We start from the raw sequence: 17,964 nt of genomic DNA, 5'->3' as shown, positions 1-17,964 counted from the left end.
GTGCCTGAACATCATTCCTGCAAAATACAATAAAAACACATAAAAACCAATACAAAAAGGCCCTAGACACACACAACTTGTAAGTGAAATGTATTAGAAATACCGTAAACTCACGGTATATAAAGGATAACGCTTATTGTGGAATAGCTTTACATAGAAAATTTAAATCACATCAGATAAAGCTTATGCGATAGACTCAACTCAAATAACATTGACACTGTGTTTGAATCCTTGTGACCCATTATATTGTATTGTATTGTTACCATACACACAATGTTTGTTTTGATTGTTACTTAAAATGTATTCTATTGTTAAATTTCATTGTTACATAACAATGAAAATCCCCATTTTATGGAACAATTTATTTGGTGTGTTCCCATTGTTTCTTAATTTCTTTTTTTCAATGATATCCTTACTTAATATTTCATATACTAATTTATCTTTTTCCCTATATTATTTAATCCCACCTCCTACCTAGCAACTACTACATTGTTTTGTCTCTTTCTAGGTTTGGTTGTTTGTCCTTCCGGTTTTTTTTAAGCATACGTTCTTCCCCTTTTTCATATTTTTGTTTCTTTCAACATATTGTTTTATATGATTTTTTAAAATATAATCAAAGCAATCTAGATACAAACGAGATGACAATGTTTGATAATATAATTATAATTGATGATATAAATTTATGTTATGTTCATATGACATGAAAAAATATGCATGATAATATTGTTATTTTATTATTAATTATTGATAAATTTAGTATTTAAAATAATTAAAGACATTTAAGTAAATTTATAAATTATAATACGATACGATACAATCAAATCAAATAATAAAAATATTATTAACCAACAAAAAAAAAATACAACAACGGATAACAATGATCCAAACACCTTGTAAAGAAATTGATCTACATCATTCATTCCTCCAAAATTATCCCTTAGGAGACAATTCAATCCCAGCCGTTTAAATAATCTCTTAGTAAATCGATGATGATTCTACAGCCCAATAATCCAGCGTCTTCTATCAAAACAGTAGCTTTATGCTTCATGTTTACCAGTTAAAAATTAGGAGAAGACCAATGTCAAATGATCTTTAGCTTATTTTTACTTTCTGCAAAACTGAAAACACCCCAACTATGTTATTTATAGATTGTATAACTGTTTTTGAATAAAGAAATACAAGTGGAGTTTTCTAAGTTTTTGGTTCTTGAATTGACTAGGGAAGTGATTCTTGGTGAATCACAAATCAACAAAACCAATGATTCTGTTTATGTTGAGCTTTCATTTTCTCTGAAGTTGATTTTTGTTGTTGGGGTTGTTGTTTTATGTTGTTTGACTTCAATTTAAGCAACCCTTTTTTCTTTCTCTCTCTTAAAGTTGTCTTTTAAAAAAAATTGTAACTGTAATGGGCTTTGTTTCTTCATCTGGGTTGCTCAAGAATTGCTTGAAAGTGAAGAATTTGAATTGATCTTGAAATGGGTATGGCAAAAAGATTGTATTTTTTGAGGTTGAAGAGGAGAAATTATGGAGTTCTGTTTAGAGTTCTTTTTAGTTTATGGTTCATCCTTGAGGGGATTTGCCCAGTAATGGGTGTCAGGCCTCTCAGAGAAAGATATCGTTCGTGGGGAGATGAGGTTAGTATTGGAGTTACATTTTGTATCTGCACTTCCTTGTGTAATTTGCGTCTTTTAAGGGATAAATTATTTGGTATTGGAATGAAATTGGTCCAAATAGTGGAAAGGGTACAGCCCTAATTAGGATTGATTTGATTGCTGTTGTTCTTCGGAAATTTGTTAATGCTGTAAAAGTATCACACTATGAAGATTGGCATTTTAATTTTGAACAGCTCAATGGAGTATCTGACAGTGAAGATTGCCACTTTAATTTTGAATTATGTATTATTTGTTGTTGCTATTGTTCTCTTCTCCAATATTTTTACTTTACATACTTATTGTTTGTTATGCTTTACTTGAGCCGAGGGTCTACCAGAGACAGCTTCTTTGCCTTCACAAGGGAGTAGGGGTAAGGTTGTGTACACATCACCCTCCCCAGACCTCACTTGTGGGATTACAATGGGTTTATTGTTGTTGTATTAAAAACTGAAACTTTACTCATTCAAGTGTTCAAGTGATGAAGTGCAAATTTTGTGTTAGCTAGCTGGTGAAAGGAATTCCAAGCTATTTGCTTAACCTGTATCTGATAGGTTTAATGCTTCATACCTTATGAATCTTACTAAACACAAGTTAGTTTATCATGCATAAGAGCAAGGATGGATTTATATTATGGACATTGTACAATGAGGAGATATGGCAATGAAAATTATGTAACTAACAAGAAATAATATGCTTTTATGCATCCCCCTTTTTAATATGGAACTTGCTCTTATGAGTATACTTCATTATTGTGAGAAAACACGGAATAAGGTAGGATTTTCTAGGGACTGTTTCATGTTTATGCCTAGAGCCAAGATATCTGTCACTCCAATCAATGGTGGACACCAAAAAGAAAATCAGGGATGATGAAATGGCTGGATAAGTTCAGTTAATGAGATATGAAATTATTTGCTGGATAATTCAGTAAATGAGATATGAAATTATTCCAACACCTAGTCAAGACTACATATCAAAAGTTCACTAGGAAACTGTATTGAATCAAGTATGACGCTAGCTATATTTGGTTTCTTGGTGATTAAGATCAAGGTTACTATCCTTACTCAGTTATAACTTCTTGGAGTTCATTAGGAGTGTGGAATTCTGGAAAGGGCATTACCTTCCTGTATTTGAACAAGGGAAATGAAGATAGTATCATTGCCAGAAGTGAATAAGTCATGTTATTTGTTCCCCCTGCTGTTCATGCCTAACCATTAACTATATCCTTATTGTTTGTTGCAGTGGCTTCTTGTAAGAAAGGATGAGAATGAATTGGGGCCTTTTTCTGCTTGGAATATAACTGGAACTTACAGAGGTTTGTACTGTATGATGTTTTAGTGCATTGCTGATATTACAAGTGAGTGTGGAAAAACACTTTCGTGTTTCTCTACTATTTCTTTTAAAAAAAAAGAAGCTTTCCTGTTGTTCTTCCTTCACTCGTATCACGTATGCAATGTGGTGATAAAACCTTAAAATGATTGAGTAGGACTCATCAAACACAACATGACAGAAAATTCATGATCACTTCAATTACTTTACTCAGTTGCTTCTTTGGTCTTGAATCTAATTATACCCTCTCCTCGATATTTGAGCTGCAGGGTCTTGGAGGTTCCTAGATTCAACAAATAGCTCTTCCAGGTTTCCTGATTTTAGGAAGTCCAATGGCAACTCGGTCCTTGAATTGATAAGTAATCCAACAAAAATAACTGGTGTACATTATGTTCAGGTAATCCTGTCATCATTAAATAAGTGAACTTCTTTATGAAATGCTATGTTAAGTCCCTGTTCTCTGCACAAGTACTTGTCTCAAACCTATTAATTGTCTATGTCATTGTGTCCCAATAGGTTTACTGAATTTTAAGTTGATGACTTTGGTAGTTTACTTCTCTTTCTATCTTGAGAGAGCATCTATCATAAGTCATACCTGGACTTGCAGCATGCCATGCTTGTTTTACTGGGCTTTACTTTGCTTTTTTAATAAAGCATGATGTTTCCAAGCAAAAGTTGCAATTGACTGTATGTGTGTAGAAAACCATATTTTTTGTAAGGTTTTCTATTTTTGGTTATACATTTTGTGTAGGGGTGAGTTTTGCCCTTCATTAAAAAGATCTTCTTACTTTCTATAAACATCTTTTGTCAAAAATCAAAATGAACATATATCCATAATCATATGGTAAATGTGAAATTGCATGTTCCTCATAAAGGCACTAATCAATGATGGCATAGCTCCAGGCAATAAAGGAAATTAGACATCTATGCAATTAGAAAGTTTTAGTTAGTGTTTATTTCATTTTTAGGAAGTTCCTCCAAACCCCCTTCAACAGAAAATTACTCTGTTTATACATGGTTAATATTTATTTTCTATGTATATATAGTAGATGTTGAATCCCCTTTGGCTTCTTCGTGTGCCCACTTTTTCATATTTTGAACCCTCTTAGTGAAAATCTTTGCTTCGCCACTACCGATAAGCACTTGCAAGATCGCAAACCATGGAATTATCAATGTTGTAAGCACAATACCTTACAAGGAGCAGTCTGATCTGCATACTGATTCTAGCTTACTTCTTTGTTATAATGTATTGCTATCCTTTGATGAGTGCTGAAAGCGGTTAAACATATGACTTTTAAAAGTTAAATTCCAATATTCTAATGCAGATTAACTATTGATAGTAATGTTTATTAGGCATTTCATCTTTCTTGGATCATGATACTTCGAATGCAGAAATTGTACATTTCGATGGTTTAATCTTTATTTGATCTCATTTTCCAAACAACAGGGTGCAATAATTTTCCATGATGTTTTTGACAATGAACATGGAGTTGGTGGTGCACAAATAAGGGTAGAAGGTGTATATATATGGCCATTTAGACAACTTCGAATGGTAGCTTACAGGTACTAGTTCTTATTTGGTACCTAAGTTGAAAGGAAATTTCTAACACCATCTATCTTGTGCACCATGGAAGAAGATATAAAAATATGCCAAAGCATTTAAGTAATTTACGCCGAAAGTGTATCAGTTGTTTTCTATCTTTGAAATGCTTCAGTCCTAAGAAGATGCTACAGTCCTTTTATCCTGCTGAATGATTCCTAAATGGTATTTACAATATAAGACAATGGATGTTTAGGATGAGTGTCTTTGCAGTGCTTCAAGCACTCTTAAGTAATTCATGCCAGAAATTTATAATTGTGACTAACTTTTAGTTGCTGAAGTCCTTATCTCATGCTTAAGGATTCCAATTAAAGGTTTTTTTTTCCGGGAAATTGTCATTAAAGTTCTAAATCTTGTGTTCTTCAGAAAATGGAATGTAAAGTTTAGATATTGGTTCCACATCACTTAACATTCATGCAGATGCTATTGCCATGTGCTTTGTCAACTCACAGTCATGCTTTTAATTTGCAGTGGCAAAGATGGTGAGTTTGCACAGGAAGACGATTATCTATTATCAAATCCATATCACTTGGTATTAATTACAACAATATGTCATTTGTCCTCAGCATGGATTATTGAGTATAGCTTTGGCGTGACTCCTGATGATCATCTGTTACAATGAGTTCTGCTGCTGCTTGAATCAGTTGACATACTTTAAATTTCTTCAGCAGTGTTACGTGCTTTATATTTGAAGAGCATAATGCTTGAATACCATTAAGAATTTGATATGCTTTGACTTTTATAAATGATATTTCGGTAATGGTATAACAAATTTCAAAACTTTTCTCTTCTACTTTCTTAGGGCTCCTTTTGTCTACTGTATTTCTCTTTCTTTAAAGTAATTTGCAGGGAATAGCTTTTTATTAACATTTGAAACTTTAGCACATGTTTGGATACACATAAGTAGAATTCCCTTTCAAAGTGGAGATGATGAGGGAGAATTATGAATGCTATTCATACCCCTTCTGATGGGCTTCCTTTCCCCCTATCCTTTCCTTTTCCCTTCCTTTTTTGTTGTTTCAAAAAGGTTTTTGTATATTCCATTCTTCCCATGGTAAGGCATTCACATGTTCAAGAAAAATGACCAATATATCTGGATAAGCTCCTGGTCAATGGTCTCAAAAAGACAATTCACATTACATATGCCTTCTTTTTTTCTTTTATCTCCATTTTACCTTGTAAGAAACATATGCTTTTGCAGTCCGGTTTAGCTTCTTTGTAATCAAAATAGCAGAAAATGTGGGCTGCTCCTAATCTTTGTTCTTCCATAGTGGCAGCTAATTACCATCAGATCTCTCATATTCCTTGGTAGTCAAATTGAAATTATTTGGAAAAGATAAAAAGGAGGCACTTGTAAATTAAGATGAACTGCTTAGTTTTGTTTCTTTTTTGGTGTAAACAGGAGTACATGGTAGATCTAGAATCAGTTACAGATGTCTAAAGTTCCTTGTAAATTTTGCTATAGGATTAAAGATCTTCCTGCTACTCTCCACATTTGTAATTAGGAACCTGTAATTTGTTGTGGCAGGTTCTGGTCTTTGTTTTGGAATAGAATACAAGATGTTACCTTCTCAAAAAAAAAAAGGAGGCACTTTATCAGGAATTTCTTGTGTTCCGTAATGGCTATAATGGTTACTTTAGATGTACATCCCTTTCATGTGACAATAATTCAAGTTTAAGACTTTATGGAGATTTTTGTCATTGAAAAATGACTTGCTTTATCTTTGTTGACAGCTTGGAGTTTTCTCGTCCCAGATATTCCAGGAATCTTCTCGAGATAAGATTTGGAAAAAGAAACACTGTAATAATTTAGTTTTTTCAACATTGATCCAGTTTAATGTTTTAGCTCCTAGCTAACTTATGTATCTTTTTGTTTCTGCAGCACCGTTTTACGAGATGGAGAAAAATTGTAATATTGAAATTGCTGCACAAATTGCTCGTGTCTCATCATCCTCAAATGGTACTTGGCTTTCTTATTTACCTTTCACCTTTGATACGACTCAAGCATCAAGAGGAAACATTTCTTCTCTGGATCATTTGGCTTTCATATATGCTTCCCGATTCATTCATTTCATGAACTCTGTTGTATATAATTTTTACTGCAATAATCATCAAGAAAGGATTTTTTTTATTACTCTTTCAGGTCTTGGATATTTTAGCTTTTGATGCCTATAAGTGTTCTAAAGTTAATTTGACAAGATCACCCTGTAGTATATATGCAAAATGCATTATGTTACCTAAGCTACTTCTTTTGTATTCGTTCAGGATCTTCATATGCTTTTCTGCATGTTCATCAAAATTTTCCAATCTATATATGTACCATCTAAGTTGCGCGGATTCTTCAATTTTACTGCCGCACCCGTGTCGACGCGAGACGGGTGCAGGTGCGGGATACGTGTGGGATTCAGTCAACCCACATTGGATACTTTGACCAGGGACCATGGACGAATTTGGGGTAGAATTGAGATTGATAAAAGATAAAATAGATTTAAGACATGGCATACCTTTAATATTATAGTCCTTTTGTATCTTTTTTAGCTTTTCCTCTAGTTCAATATTTGTTGCTTCATGTTTCAAGCCAAACAAAGAGACACCAAGAATTCAAGCGGTTGTGTTCCAACTTTTGGTAGACAGTAGCAATGATCTATAAGGAGAGTTAGTAGAGTTAGTGGAAGGCCTTGAATGACTTTCTTCTTCTGTTTTTTTTTTTTTGGAAGAAGAAGTTGGGGGTGTTGGGAAACACGACCTAGAAGATCTTTCAAAATTTAGAATATCTTTATAGCCCTATTTTATAATTTTGGACTTTTCGCTGAATCCCAGCACCCGTATCCGTATCTGGATACGTAGCCCCAAATCTTAAAATTTAGATTTTGCCAAATCCGACCCTCAAATTTGCATCCGCGTTGGATACCCACACCCAAGTATGAGCAACTTGGTGTACCATGATGCAGTTTGCCCAAACAGAGAGAGTGCTGATACCATGTTAAGAAATGGATCTTGAGCCTAACTCAACCCCAAAGGCTAGCTCAAGAGTGTTATATAAAGAGACCACCCATTCCCTTCACCACAATGTGGGACTTCTTCACATTTTCTTTGTTCCATTTTAATTCATATCTCGATTCAGTATTCAACTTATCCATAAGTTTGTGCAAAATATAAGGAACAAGTGATTTATTTTCCTTTCTCAGATGGAGCTCGTGATCATTATCAACTAGAAGGATTGATAGAGAGCCCTTCAGTGGATGCTGACGGAGACTGTTTCTCACCGATTCTTTTGAATGCTACTTCTGTCAATATAGAGGTTTACTACAACAAAGCGGTGAACTACACATTGATGGTCACATTTGTATCCTACAACACTTCTCATTTTTATCCCTATTCATTTTTGTAACAGATATCGCTTGTCTGGATTCTTTAACTTCCTGATCCACCAGATATCTTTTCTGCAAGTGCTCCTTCTGATTCGACAAATGGAACATAGCAACACCCAATCAGTAGGACTACCTCTCTCTCCCCCCCTCTCTCTTATAAAGCCTAGAATGACATGTGATATTATTTTTCTAGGGAGCTGCCAAAGTTTCAATTCTGATGATTGGACAACAGGCTATCATGGATGCTTATCTTTGTCTTTTGCATCTGACCGCAGGGATACTTGTTGGTAAGTTTGATAAGTGCTGTTGTCTTGGTAATCCCAGCTAGTACATACACATTTACAGAGCTATCGGCAAGTTAATCATACCTTGTGATCAGTTTCTAGTTTGATTTTATATGGAACATTGAGGTAACATCTAGCATTATACGACTATACATGAAAATTATTAGGATCATGTTAACAAGTCATTCCTATGTCATTCTTCTGCTTTGTCACTTTTAGAAGAAGCACTGTTAGAAGTTTATGTCGACAGTTCTTCAAAAGAATTTTACATTCTTAGCATGTACACTATTTTCTGGTAGCAAACTTATGTTGTTGGATATTGTCAATGAAGCCCTACATTGGGTCTCAAGTATTACTTTTATGTAATTTTTCTGTTCAGAGAAGTCTCTCCGTACTTCTATTCATTTCTTGCTCTTGGTTAATCAGTGTTTGAAGTAAAAGCTGGTCACTTCTTTCTTGGCACTGTTCATCCTTCCCTTTCTTTCATTCTTTTGCAGAATCCCTTTTCAATGCTTTTGCAACTGCTGCCTTCTTCAAGTTTGTTGTCTTCTCGATATTTGAGATGAGATATCTACTTGCTATATGGAAGGCAAATAGGCCCATGAATAGCGGAGAGGGTTGGGAAGCAATGAGGCGCGAATTATCAGTACTTTACAGCCGTTTCTGTAAGTATCTTTTACTTGAGGTGGACTTGTACCGAAACAGTTAACAGAATCAGCAAGTGAAGATTCGTTTACTACACATGCCGATATTACCAATATGCAGGCTGCTATTGAAAGGGTAGTTAGATGTTAAAATCAAATAATTTATCTGAGTTTCCCTGTTTCCAAGTCTTTCTTTGTTCAATTTTGCTTGTGGACATGCTAATGAATTAATCACTTTTTTCTATCTATTTTCCCCAATTTTTTTATGGGGTATCTAGAGGCTATAATTTCAGTATCTATAATTATTTATTCAAAAACAAGCAAACTGGGCTACACAGTTTGGGAACTTTTGATGTAACAGAATGATCCTGAGAAGGCTTCAGTGTCTGAAATGCAGAAAAGAAAGCAACAAGGGAAAAGTAACACTGTCACTAGCGAGAAGCTTCCCTTGGGATTGTTTTCCCAGGCAATTTTCCTTTTTTAGTTCCAAGAAAGCAGCCGGGGTATAACTAGAATTCTATTCCAATCTCGATATTGCTCAACATAGAACGAGCTTTGCTCTTAGACGGGCTCTAAAGCAAATGCAATTGGTATCTACTTACCAAATCATATAGAAACAGAAAAGAAAATCTAAATTATACTATTAAAGCAGGAGTATCATGCCGTTATGCCATTCTAACATCACTTAACATAGTGAACTAAAGTTCTTCATTTCCATGGGCCAATTCAATATCTTTCTCCTTTCAAAGTTGGGCCACTTCTGTTGCATTAGCAATTAGTCTTAAACAATCTGCTCGCATTTACCTTTTCTTTTTCTGAATCTTTTGCAGATGGGATCCTTTTAGGCGGCCTATTGTTCATGTATGAGTTTCACAAGTTTCTGCGCCCTATTCTTCTACTTTTACACTCATTCTGGATACCTCAAATTGTAACTAATGTCATTCGCGACTCAAGAAAACCGTTGCACCCTCATTACATCTTGGGAATGACTCTAACTCGTTTGGCTATTCCATTATATGTATTTGGCTGTCCGCACAATTTCATGCGTATAGAGCCTGATAAGAATTGGTGCATCTGCTTGGGAGTTTTTATTGCGCTGCAGGCATCAATTCTTCTGTTGCAGCATTACCTTGGATCTCGGTGGTTCATTCCACGTCAGGTTTGATACTGCTCTTTCAGTTGAAATCCTGGAAAGGATTATTTGTTGAAAGCAGAAAAAACTGAATAATTAGTGCTGCCATTTGTCTTATGTAAGCTTTATTGTGGTGTTGCAGATTTTACCCGAGAAGTATAACTATTATAGAAGGTTTGATCAGGGTGCAAATCACGCCACTGACTGTGTTATTTGCATGACTACTATTGATCATACTCAACGCTCAAATAATTGCATGGTACTATAAAAGAAAAATTCTCTTGCTTAATTTCTATTAGAAAGTGATTTTAACTCCAAAAAACATGCACAGTTAGTAATTGGCCTAATGATGTTCAGGTGACACCTTGTGATCATTTCTTTCACTCCGGTTGTTTGCAAAGATGGATGGACATAAAGATGGAGTGTCCAACATGCCGACGTCCTCTTCCACCAGCTTGAATAAATGCTATTTCTTGAATTCATCTTGATAGAGCAACTGACATTGCCCGACCTGTTTAGAAAGGTAAATGCTTTTGCTTGAAGTTATATTTGAACAACAGATAATGACTGACCTTTTTGTGCAGCAAGCTCCAGTGGGTACTGTCAGTCTAATCAAATTCAGCAATAGTTCATAGTCATTTTACTTTTAACAATGCTATTGTTTAAAATGTCTGCCTTCAGCCCTTGTAGCTTGTCATTATCTGAGTAAAGACTATGGGTGTGTACGGTATGGAGGAAAACATTTTCCGCAAAATGTTCTATAATTCTCATGTTCGGTTGGTCAAAATTTTGGAAAATATTTTCTATAGGAAAACAAGCTCATTTTTGGATGTCTGAAGGTCGTTTTTTTCCTATGATCCAGAAGGAAAAATGTTTGACAAAGCTTCATACTCTCTTTCAGGTTGGAGACTCAGAGAATACATAAGAAGTTTTCTGTATAAAAGTACAGCACAGATTCACCAGACTTGCGGTGCAGATGCCGTTTAATGTACATTACTAATATAATATCTTGTTGATTAACTGTCTATTCTTTTCTTATATTTCACCACAATCAGATTTTTCTTTCAGAAATACATTTACTTTCAGTTTAGAGCAAACTTCGTTGGAAAAATGTAGTTATTTCCAAGTTGGAAATTCAAAACTGCAAGTTGATATCTGCAATATGTATTTTACAGGTACATAGGGGATATGTTTGGTTTTCAAAAAACAAATGATGTGTTATACCATCTGTATATTTCTTGTGATACTCCCTTCGTTTCAATTTGTTTGTTTGATTTTGACTTGATACGGAGTTTAAGAAAGTACACAAGACTTTTGAATCTTGTGGCCTTAAACTAATCTACATTATTAGCAAGCAATTGTTGATGGAAAGAATTGTTGCTATGTGAAAGACAAGGAGCTCACTATGTGAACTAGCCCACAACTCCAATTATGTAGGACTTAGTCTGAGGTATTAATGTTGATTTTTTGATCTCGTAAAACAAAACGATACAGTGGAATACAATGCAATACAAACAAAGACAAGGAACAAGTTACCTACTTCAATTATTGATGGAAAGAATGGTCGTTTTGGGAAAAGATGCTCGTACAGCATACAAAACCTAGTATGAAACTTGATTTGATTATCAATCTTGTGATATTTCCAATGTCTGTTTTTTCCAATCCCTCTTTAGGAGCTCCATCTTTTTTCTCCCTGGTGATTCAAATTCACAACCTTTGAAATCGGAAGTGTGATGTTTCCAGTGTTCTATATTTGCATGAGGAGTGGGAGGCAAAAGTGTACGATAATGCAGAGCCTAATAGACCAATCTGGAAAAAAAAATTACTTATTGAAGCCTGGATATCTACATAAAAAAATGATATGACCAGAAAATGCGAGCTTTGAACGAAGAGCTTACTTATGAGCAAAAGGGAAGGACAAAGTTGCAGGATATTTTGGTAGAGGAGATAGAGCTGGTAAAGACGATCAATAGAAGCCTCAACAGAGGTAGAATTCAGCACAAGATAACATGCCATGGCATATCAGCAGGACTGGATTTTGGACATGAGAATAATAAGATTTTCAGTTAATGTATATCTCTGCTGAAATGATTGTGCCACATTTCTTGAATAAGCTCTTGCTTGAACAGAAGATTGAATATGCAATCATGATGAGCCATGAACAGGTGTTTTAATAATTGAAAGCGGACACATGATAGATCAAATCATATATAACTAAACTCATTGGCTGTATTTGTTTATCTACATACACGCAAAGCTATTCGTCATTTTTAATTATGCTAAGCTAACTGAATGCTAAAAAAATGAATACACAGTGTGAGAGCTCTATTATTACAGAACTGTTACACACAAATGATTAATGTTAAAACATATTTTGCAGTGCTGTCCTATTATCTCCCCGAGGGAGGAAGAAGGGGTTCAAGAATTCTTGAACAATCATCATCTCTTCGGATTTGAATCACGATCACCTCATTTGAGAGGCAGCAGCACTAGACACTGCTGCATAGGGGCAGAGCATTTTCCTCCTCTCTTTCCTTTTAATAACCTGTAGCTTGGGGGAGCTTGGTCTTGTCACATGTTTGGAAGACCTGTTGTTGTATACAGATTTAAATGCCGTCTTAGTATGAGGAAGACAAGTAAAAGAAAGGTAGAAGAAAAAACACAAATAGTTACTACATTCTTACTTTTGAGGTAGGAAGGGATGATCAAAATTAGGCACGGGTCTTGCATGCGGTACCAAAGTTCTCCTTAGTTGTTTTAAGGCCTTCTCCTCTTCCATCTAATCCGCGTTCCAGAAATTGGAATTAGTCTACAGACTTTGTAATGAAAAATATTTACGAATAATAGTGTAGTTGATAATATGACCATACCATTCTTGCACATTCTGCCTCCTCCTGATACCTCTTATACATCATTTCTTTCTCCTTAATCTGCACAGCAACTTATAAGGTGAGGGCTAGAGCCATACGAAAGCCTAAGCACGTGATTAGAGGGGAAAAAATTTACCTTCTTATCAAATTCTGCTCTGTCAACAGCGCGGTGATTTACATGTAGATTGAATTCCTGAACCTCAGTGAATGGTTTACGTTCTTTCTCAGGAACTGGAATTGGATCCCTGCATTATTAGGTAGAAAATATTAGCCATCTTTCAGTATTACTGTGTAGAAGACATTATTCCTCAAAGTTCTTACTCAATCAAGATTGGTTGTGCCTTGAATAACCTCATGTTAGCTTCTTCCTCCTCCAATCTCTTCCTTTCTTCCATTTCTCTTCTCATCTCCTCTTCATGCCTAATGAGACTCTCAAGTTCGAAAGGTTCCGTCTTTGTGCAAGGTTTTGGCTCTGGTTTTGGTGGAATCTGGCAAGATAACATGATAAAATGAGCAAATTTATGTTTTTTAGTGAAAAGAATGATATCAACGGAATTGGTATCGAACTTTCATACCACGGGATAATCAGTAGTATAAGGATATGGAGTTGCTTTGGGATTTCTTGACCTCTCTTCCTCCATCTGTTTCTGTAGAAGTTCAGAGAACAACTTCCTCTCTTTCTCAACTCCTCGTTCCTAAATTCCGGGAAAAGCCAAGTCAGGACTGAACTATATTTTCAGCTTAGAACAAAACCAAGATGTAGAACTGCCTGATTTGTACCTCGGTGTATAGATGAAAAGGATTTGGTATAGTGTTTCTGAGAACATTCTTGTCATTTTGAGGTTGAGAATACAAGGAAAGCTGAAAAAACATAAAGCATAATGATGAGAAAGAGGCGTCAATAGGACTATCAGAGAAAAGTATAATAGTAAGAAATATGATTGAACCTTGTCAAACAGATCATCAAAGTTAGCTTGAGGAGGAATCCTTTCATTTGTGGCAAAGTGAAATTCCTGAGGCACAGTCACCTGCCTCTTTGTGTTGCAGAACATTCCCAAATCTCCTTTACTTTCAAGAATCTACAAGTTAAGGGGAAACATTTAGAATGAAGCAAGAAAGTTCAATCTATTTGATCACCAGAATAAAGTAGGCGGTGGCAGATGTTGAATTGTTGATACCTTCTTATTCAAAGGCCTTGCCCTGAACTTTGGCGCTTTTTCAAGTTCTTCCTTTTCTAATTCTTCTGTGCTTTTGGCAATTGGAGGTCGTGCTCTTAGTGATGTTTTAAGTACAGGTGATTTAGGTGCTGTAAGATGTGGCTGCCACTGATGACTCTGAGATCAAATGAATATGTTTTCAGTTAGTAATTAGAGCAAGTAATTGTTTTCGTTTGAGTTATTACAGACGGCACTTGTAGTACCTGAGAAGAAGATTCTATTGATTGAACTGACGTTGTATCCACGTTCTTATTGGCCCTTGCCATTGTTTCCAAATGAAACTCCTGCGCAAGTAAAGATTGTTATACAAACTATCATGGTATGCAACAAACTTTGCTCTTAATTCTTTCGGAATCACTATACCATACCTTAAATTCTGGAAGTTGGGGTGTACTTTTAGGTAATAATAATGGTTGAGTTGGAGCTTCCAAAATCTGTTATCACAACATGTACAACAAAACAACGTTGGATGGTAACGATCATAAGAAAAGTTTAAAAATAAAAAGGCCTTTATAAAGCTACCAAAATTAATTGCCAAATACCTACCTTTTTGTTAACTGGGTGAGCCTTAAATTTGGGAATTTTGGCCATCATTTCTTCCTCAAGTTCAGCTGAACTCTTCACCCTTGTTGGACGGACACGTTGAGCTGTTTCAAATTCGGGTTCTTTAGGCCTGGTTAATGTAAGTTTTGGCTTTCTCTGTGCTCGTCCAGTCGGATCACCCTGTGTGATGAATGTACTTCAAAAAATTGTCTAGGGAACCTGATCCATATTATTATACTAGTAAAGTACCAATACTTACATTTGAAGTAGAATTGCTCATACAAGGCAGTGAATTTTCCCTTGTGCCAGATTGGAATTTCTTTATCATTTCTGCTGTTGAAACAAACGGGGAAACAAGTGGCCTAACATACATCTGTACAATACAAAGTTTAAGTAAGATTCAGAAAATTTGAAGTTTGCATGTATTAAGTGCAAGAAAAAGGAGTCATGATTTACACCTTTCTCTCCTCTTTTCGAGTTTTAGCTGCAGATGCGAACAAGTTAGAGCTGCTATTAGCTACCCCAAGTCTTGTTTTGTGTGGCAAATGTTGAGGAGGTTTGATATCAAGAATCTAACAGTTTGGAGAGAAAGAAAAAGCAAGATCATCAGATAAAGTAACATGAAATATTCTGCACAATTCACATCCAGAGAAGATATAGAGAGGATAGACTTACCTTCCTAGATTTTCCCTCTTCTAGTTTTTGTCTCTTTACTGCTTGATTTTCTTGAGCAAAATTTGGAGTTCCAACATCACTTTTGTTGATGGCTTGCCTGTGCAGCAGCAAATGAAATTCACTTACTTTTTACCAAAGAACAACTAGAGCATTAAGAAAATCAATAAGATCCACTTACTTTCTAACAGTAGCTTGATTAGAACTCCTCAGATGTGACTGTTGTGTTTGAGTTGTTGACTTTAATGCTGAAGGGTTTCTAAGTATGCTGCTCTTTTTAGCAGTTTGTTGCCTCTTGGAGTTAGTCTTCCGAGAATCATTCTTCTGAGCTGTTATTGTTGGTCCGGGCGTGCAAGTTTCTGTAGCATGAAAGTGCTAAATTAGAATCTATATAAGCCAATTCATTCTAAGGATCAAAGATAAGAAAGGATTCCCATAGTACAAACTTACCTCGCACAGTAGATTGCTTCTCTTCAGATTCCTGGAAAATTATAAAGACATGATAAGATAGTGTTCAAAAGGCACAAATGGTGCTTCTTCTCTACAAGTTATGAACATACATACCGGATTAGGAAGACTGGTGCAAGGTTCTGGTATGATCAAATTTGGCGTTACCTCGTCTTTACTTTTAGAAGAAGTGAGCTCAGCAGCAGTCCTGTTTTCAGATAGTAATGTCAGTACATTGACACCAGTAAGAACCTATGTTGCTCAGACTCATCAAAAATGTTGCCGGGTTAGTGAATTTTGGAGGATCACACACGGATGCGGGAGCATTTTTGGAGACTCCGAGCAACATAGGTAAGAACATAATCCCAAATGAGATAAGAATTCAGGATGTTTTTGCAGACCTTGTGTTATCCTGCAACTCATCAGCATCAGTGAAATCACATAGGCTCTCAAGTTGAACCATTCTAGCAGTTTTGATTTTTGGCATAAAAGCTGGACAAACAACCAAGAAGAAAATCAACATGTCATCCCAAAATTGGCACTTTAATAAATATAAGCAATCAACAACAGCAACATAAACCCTCCACAATTGACAGGGACATTATTACAGTCCATATTTATTGTATACATACGCAATGAAACAGAAATATGCGATGAATAAACAGATCAAACAGAACGGGATAGAAGGGGATTAGTATTCTGTCTTGGTTGGTTCCATCTATATGTAGGAGAGTGGTTGTGATGGAGCACATTGACAATTTCACTCGCGATTCCTACTACACTACACTTATTTGAATTTCTTCACAGTCAAGTCAAAATGTTCATTGATTGTAAGATCCGTATGCTTGATAAAGTAGAACACTTTTTCAATGCATTTGACCTACCACTAACTGTTAATTTACAATTGACCTGCATTATTATAGATTCCATTTATTGGGGGAACAATATCAATTATGATTCTAAAGTTGACGTCATATGGTTGGCTACCTGAACTTTCATGTTGCTAGCAAATTACACAACACACAAAAGCAAGAACCCAAATAGTGTAACAGAGAACGAAAAAGAAATTGACATACGAGAAGGAGCATAGCTTCTTGAAATGTGGAACCAATTCTCAGCTTTCCGTGTTTCATCTTCTGTTTCTTCATCAACAAAGTCATAAAATCTAGGCGCTGAGAACTCATACGCCTCATCGATTACAAACGAGTTGGGATCATCTGTTACTGACATTTTTGAGTGAATTTTTCAGAGAGATTTGAGGGTCTGAATTTGATCTTTGCAAGAGAGAAATGGATTGAGTAGAAAATGTTGTGAATTTTTGTGTCTAACGGTCGAATTTATTTTTGAATAGGAATTTGGTAACTGTTGGCATTGTAACGGCTATAAGTCCAGTTGTCAAAAGGTAGCGACGTCGTTTTGGTCCCTTATAAAACCACACTAAACTACATGGGTAGATACGTAATTTTTGACCGAATATAAGCTTTTACACCATTTTTATTCCTTAAATATTGTTTCTAGGTCTATATTAAATATTTTATTTCTCATCGTATTTTAGTAAGTTTATTTTAAAAGATTTGAAAACTACAAAAAATATATGATTTCTTTTAATAAATCAGCTAGTATTTCTTAATTATATTTTTAGACTAGCTATTTGACTTTTCTTATATTTTATAAGTTCAAAATAATTAGTTAATATTTTTATTTGTTATTATTATTATTATTATTATTATTTTTATATATATTTAATTTATAAAAATAAACTTAACTCTCCACTCCCCACACCCACTACCCACTACCCACCTGCACACCCCACTTCCTCCTAATTTCCCCTAAGCAACACTATACAACACACCCTTATGCAGCAACATACGAAAAAGAAAAAAGACACACATGCACACATTTGCAGAATACTCAACTCCAATTAGGGGTGGGCATAAATATCGAAAAATCAAATCGAACCGAACTATTTCAGTTCTTCGATATTTTGGTTCGATGTCGGTTCTTTATTTTCGGAACTTCGATTCTTCGGTTCGGAGTTTGGTGTAAGGGTTCCGAAACTACGGTGCACCGAAGAACCGAAATTTTATTAAATAAATTTAAAAATATTTAAATTATATTACTTAATAATTCTTATATATTTTGACTCAAAATATTTACCTGGCCCATTTCAATTTTTAAATGACAAAACATAAAGTGTAAACCCTAAA

At 35.2% G+C, this 17,964-nt stretch overlaps 2 protein-coding genes across 2 annotated transcripts; one reads left to right on the top strand and one right to left on the bottom strand.

The window, feature by feature from the left end:
* The first annotated feature begins 1,052 nt into the window (after window positions 1–1,052).
* Window positions 1,053–11,155, top strand: LOC125820954 (transmembrane E3 ubiquitin-protein ligase FLY2-like). Its single transcript, XM_049500377.1, has 15 exons — window positions 1,053–1,633; window positions 2,891–2,963; window positions 3,247–3,374; window positions 4,425–4,540; window positions 5,049–5,109; window positions 6,312–6,378; window positions 6,460–6,537; window positions 7,766–7,923; window positions 8,012–8,071; window positions 8,142–8,235; window positions 8,730–8,897; window positions 9,707–10,035; window positions 10,151–10,267; window positions 10,366–10,531; window positions 10,910–11,155. The coding sequence occupies exons 1-14, from the start codon at window positions 1,475–1,477 to the stop codon at window positions 10,465–10,467; spliced, it is 1,710 nt and encodes a 569-aa protein (XP_049356334.1). The 5' UTR covers window positions 1,053–1,474; the 3' UTR covers window positions 10,468–10,531; window positions 10,910–11,155.
* Window positions 11,156–12,204: 1,049 nt separating this feature from the next.
* LOC125820965 (protein TPX2-like) lies at window positions 12,205–17,032 on the bottom strand. Its single transcript, XM_049500391.1, has 20 exons — window positions 16,834–17,032; window positions 16,159–16,249; window positions 15,875–15,965; window positions 15,761–15,791; window positions 15,492–15,669; window positions 15,314–15,410; window positions 15,097–15,210; window positions 14,898–15,011; window positions 14,642–14,818; window positions 14,464–14,529; window positions 14,299–14,379; window positions 14,057–14,212; window positions 13,826–13,957; window positions 13,659–13,739; window positions 13,454–13,573; window positions 13,200–13,366; window positions 13,015–13,123; window positions 12,879–12,938; window positions 12,693–12,787; window positions 12,205–12,596 (listed from the first exon to the last, which is right to left on the bottom strand). Exons 1-20 carry the CDS (start codon window positions 16,985–16,987, stop codon window positions 12,473–12,475), a joined length of 2,238 nt encoding a protein of 745 aa, XP_049356348.1. The 5' UTR covers window positions 16,988–17,032; the 3' UTR covers window positions 12,205–12,472.
* Between the last annotated feature and the right edge of the window lie 932 nt (window positions 17,033–17,964).

This window comes from Solanum verrucosum, unplaced genomic scaffold, assembly GCF_900185275.1.
Source record: "Solanum verrucosum unplaced genomic scaffold, falcon-dt-bn FXZP01000289.1, whole genome shotgun sequence".
Taxonomy (NCBI): domain Eukaryota; kingdom Viridiplantae; phylum Streptophyta; class Magnoliopsida; order Solanales; family Solanaceae; genus Solanum; species Solanum verrucosum.
This window is presented reverse-complemented; position numbering and strand designations above follow the sequence as displayed.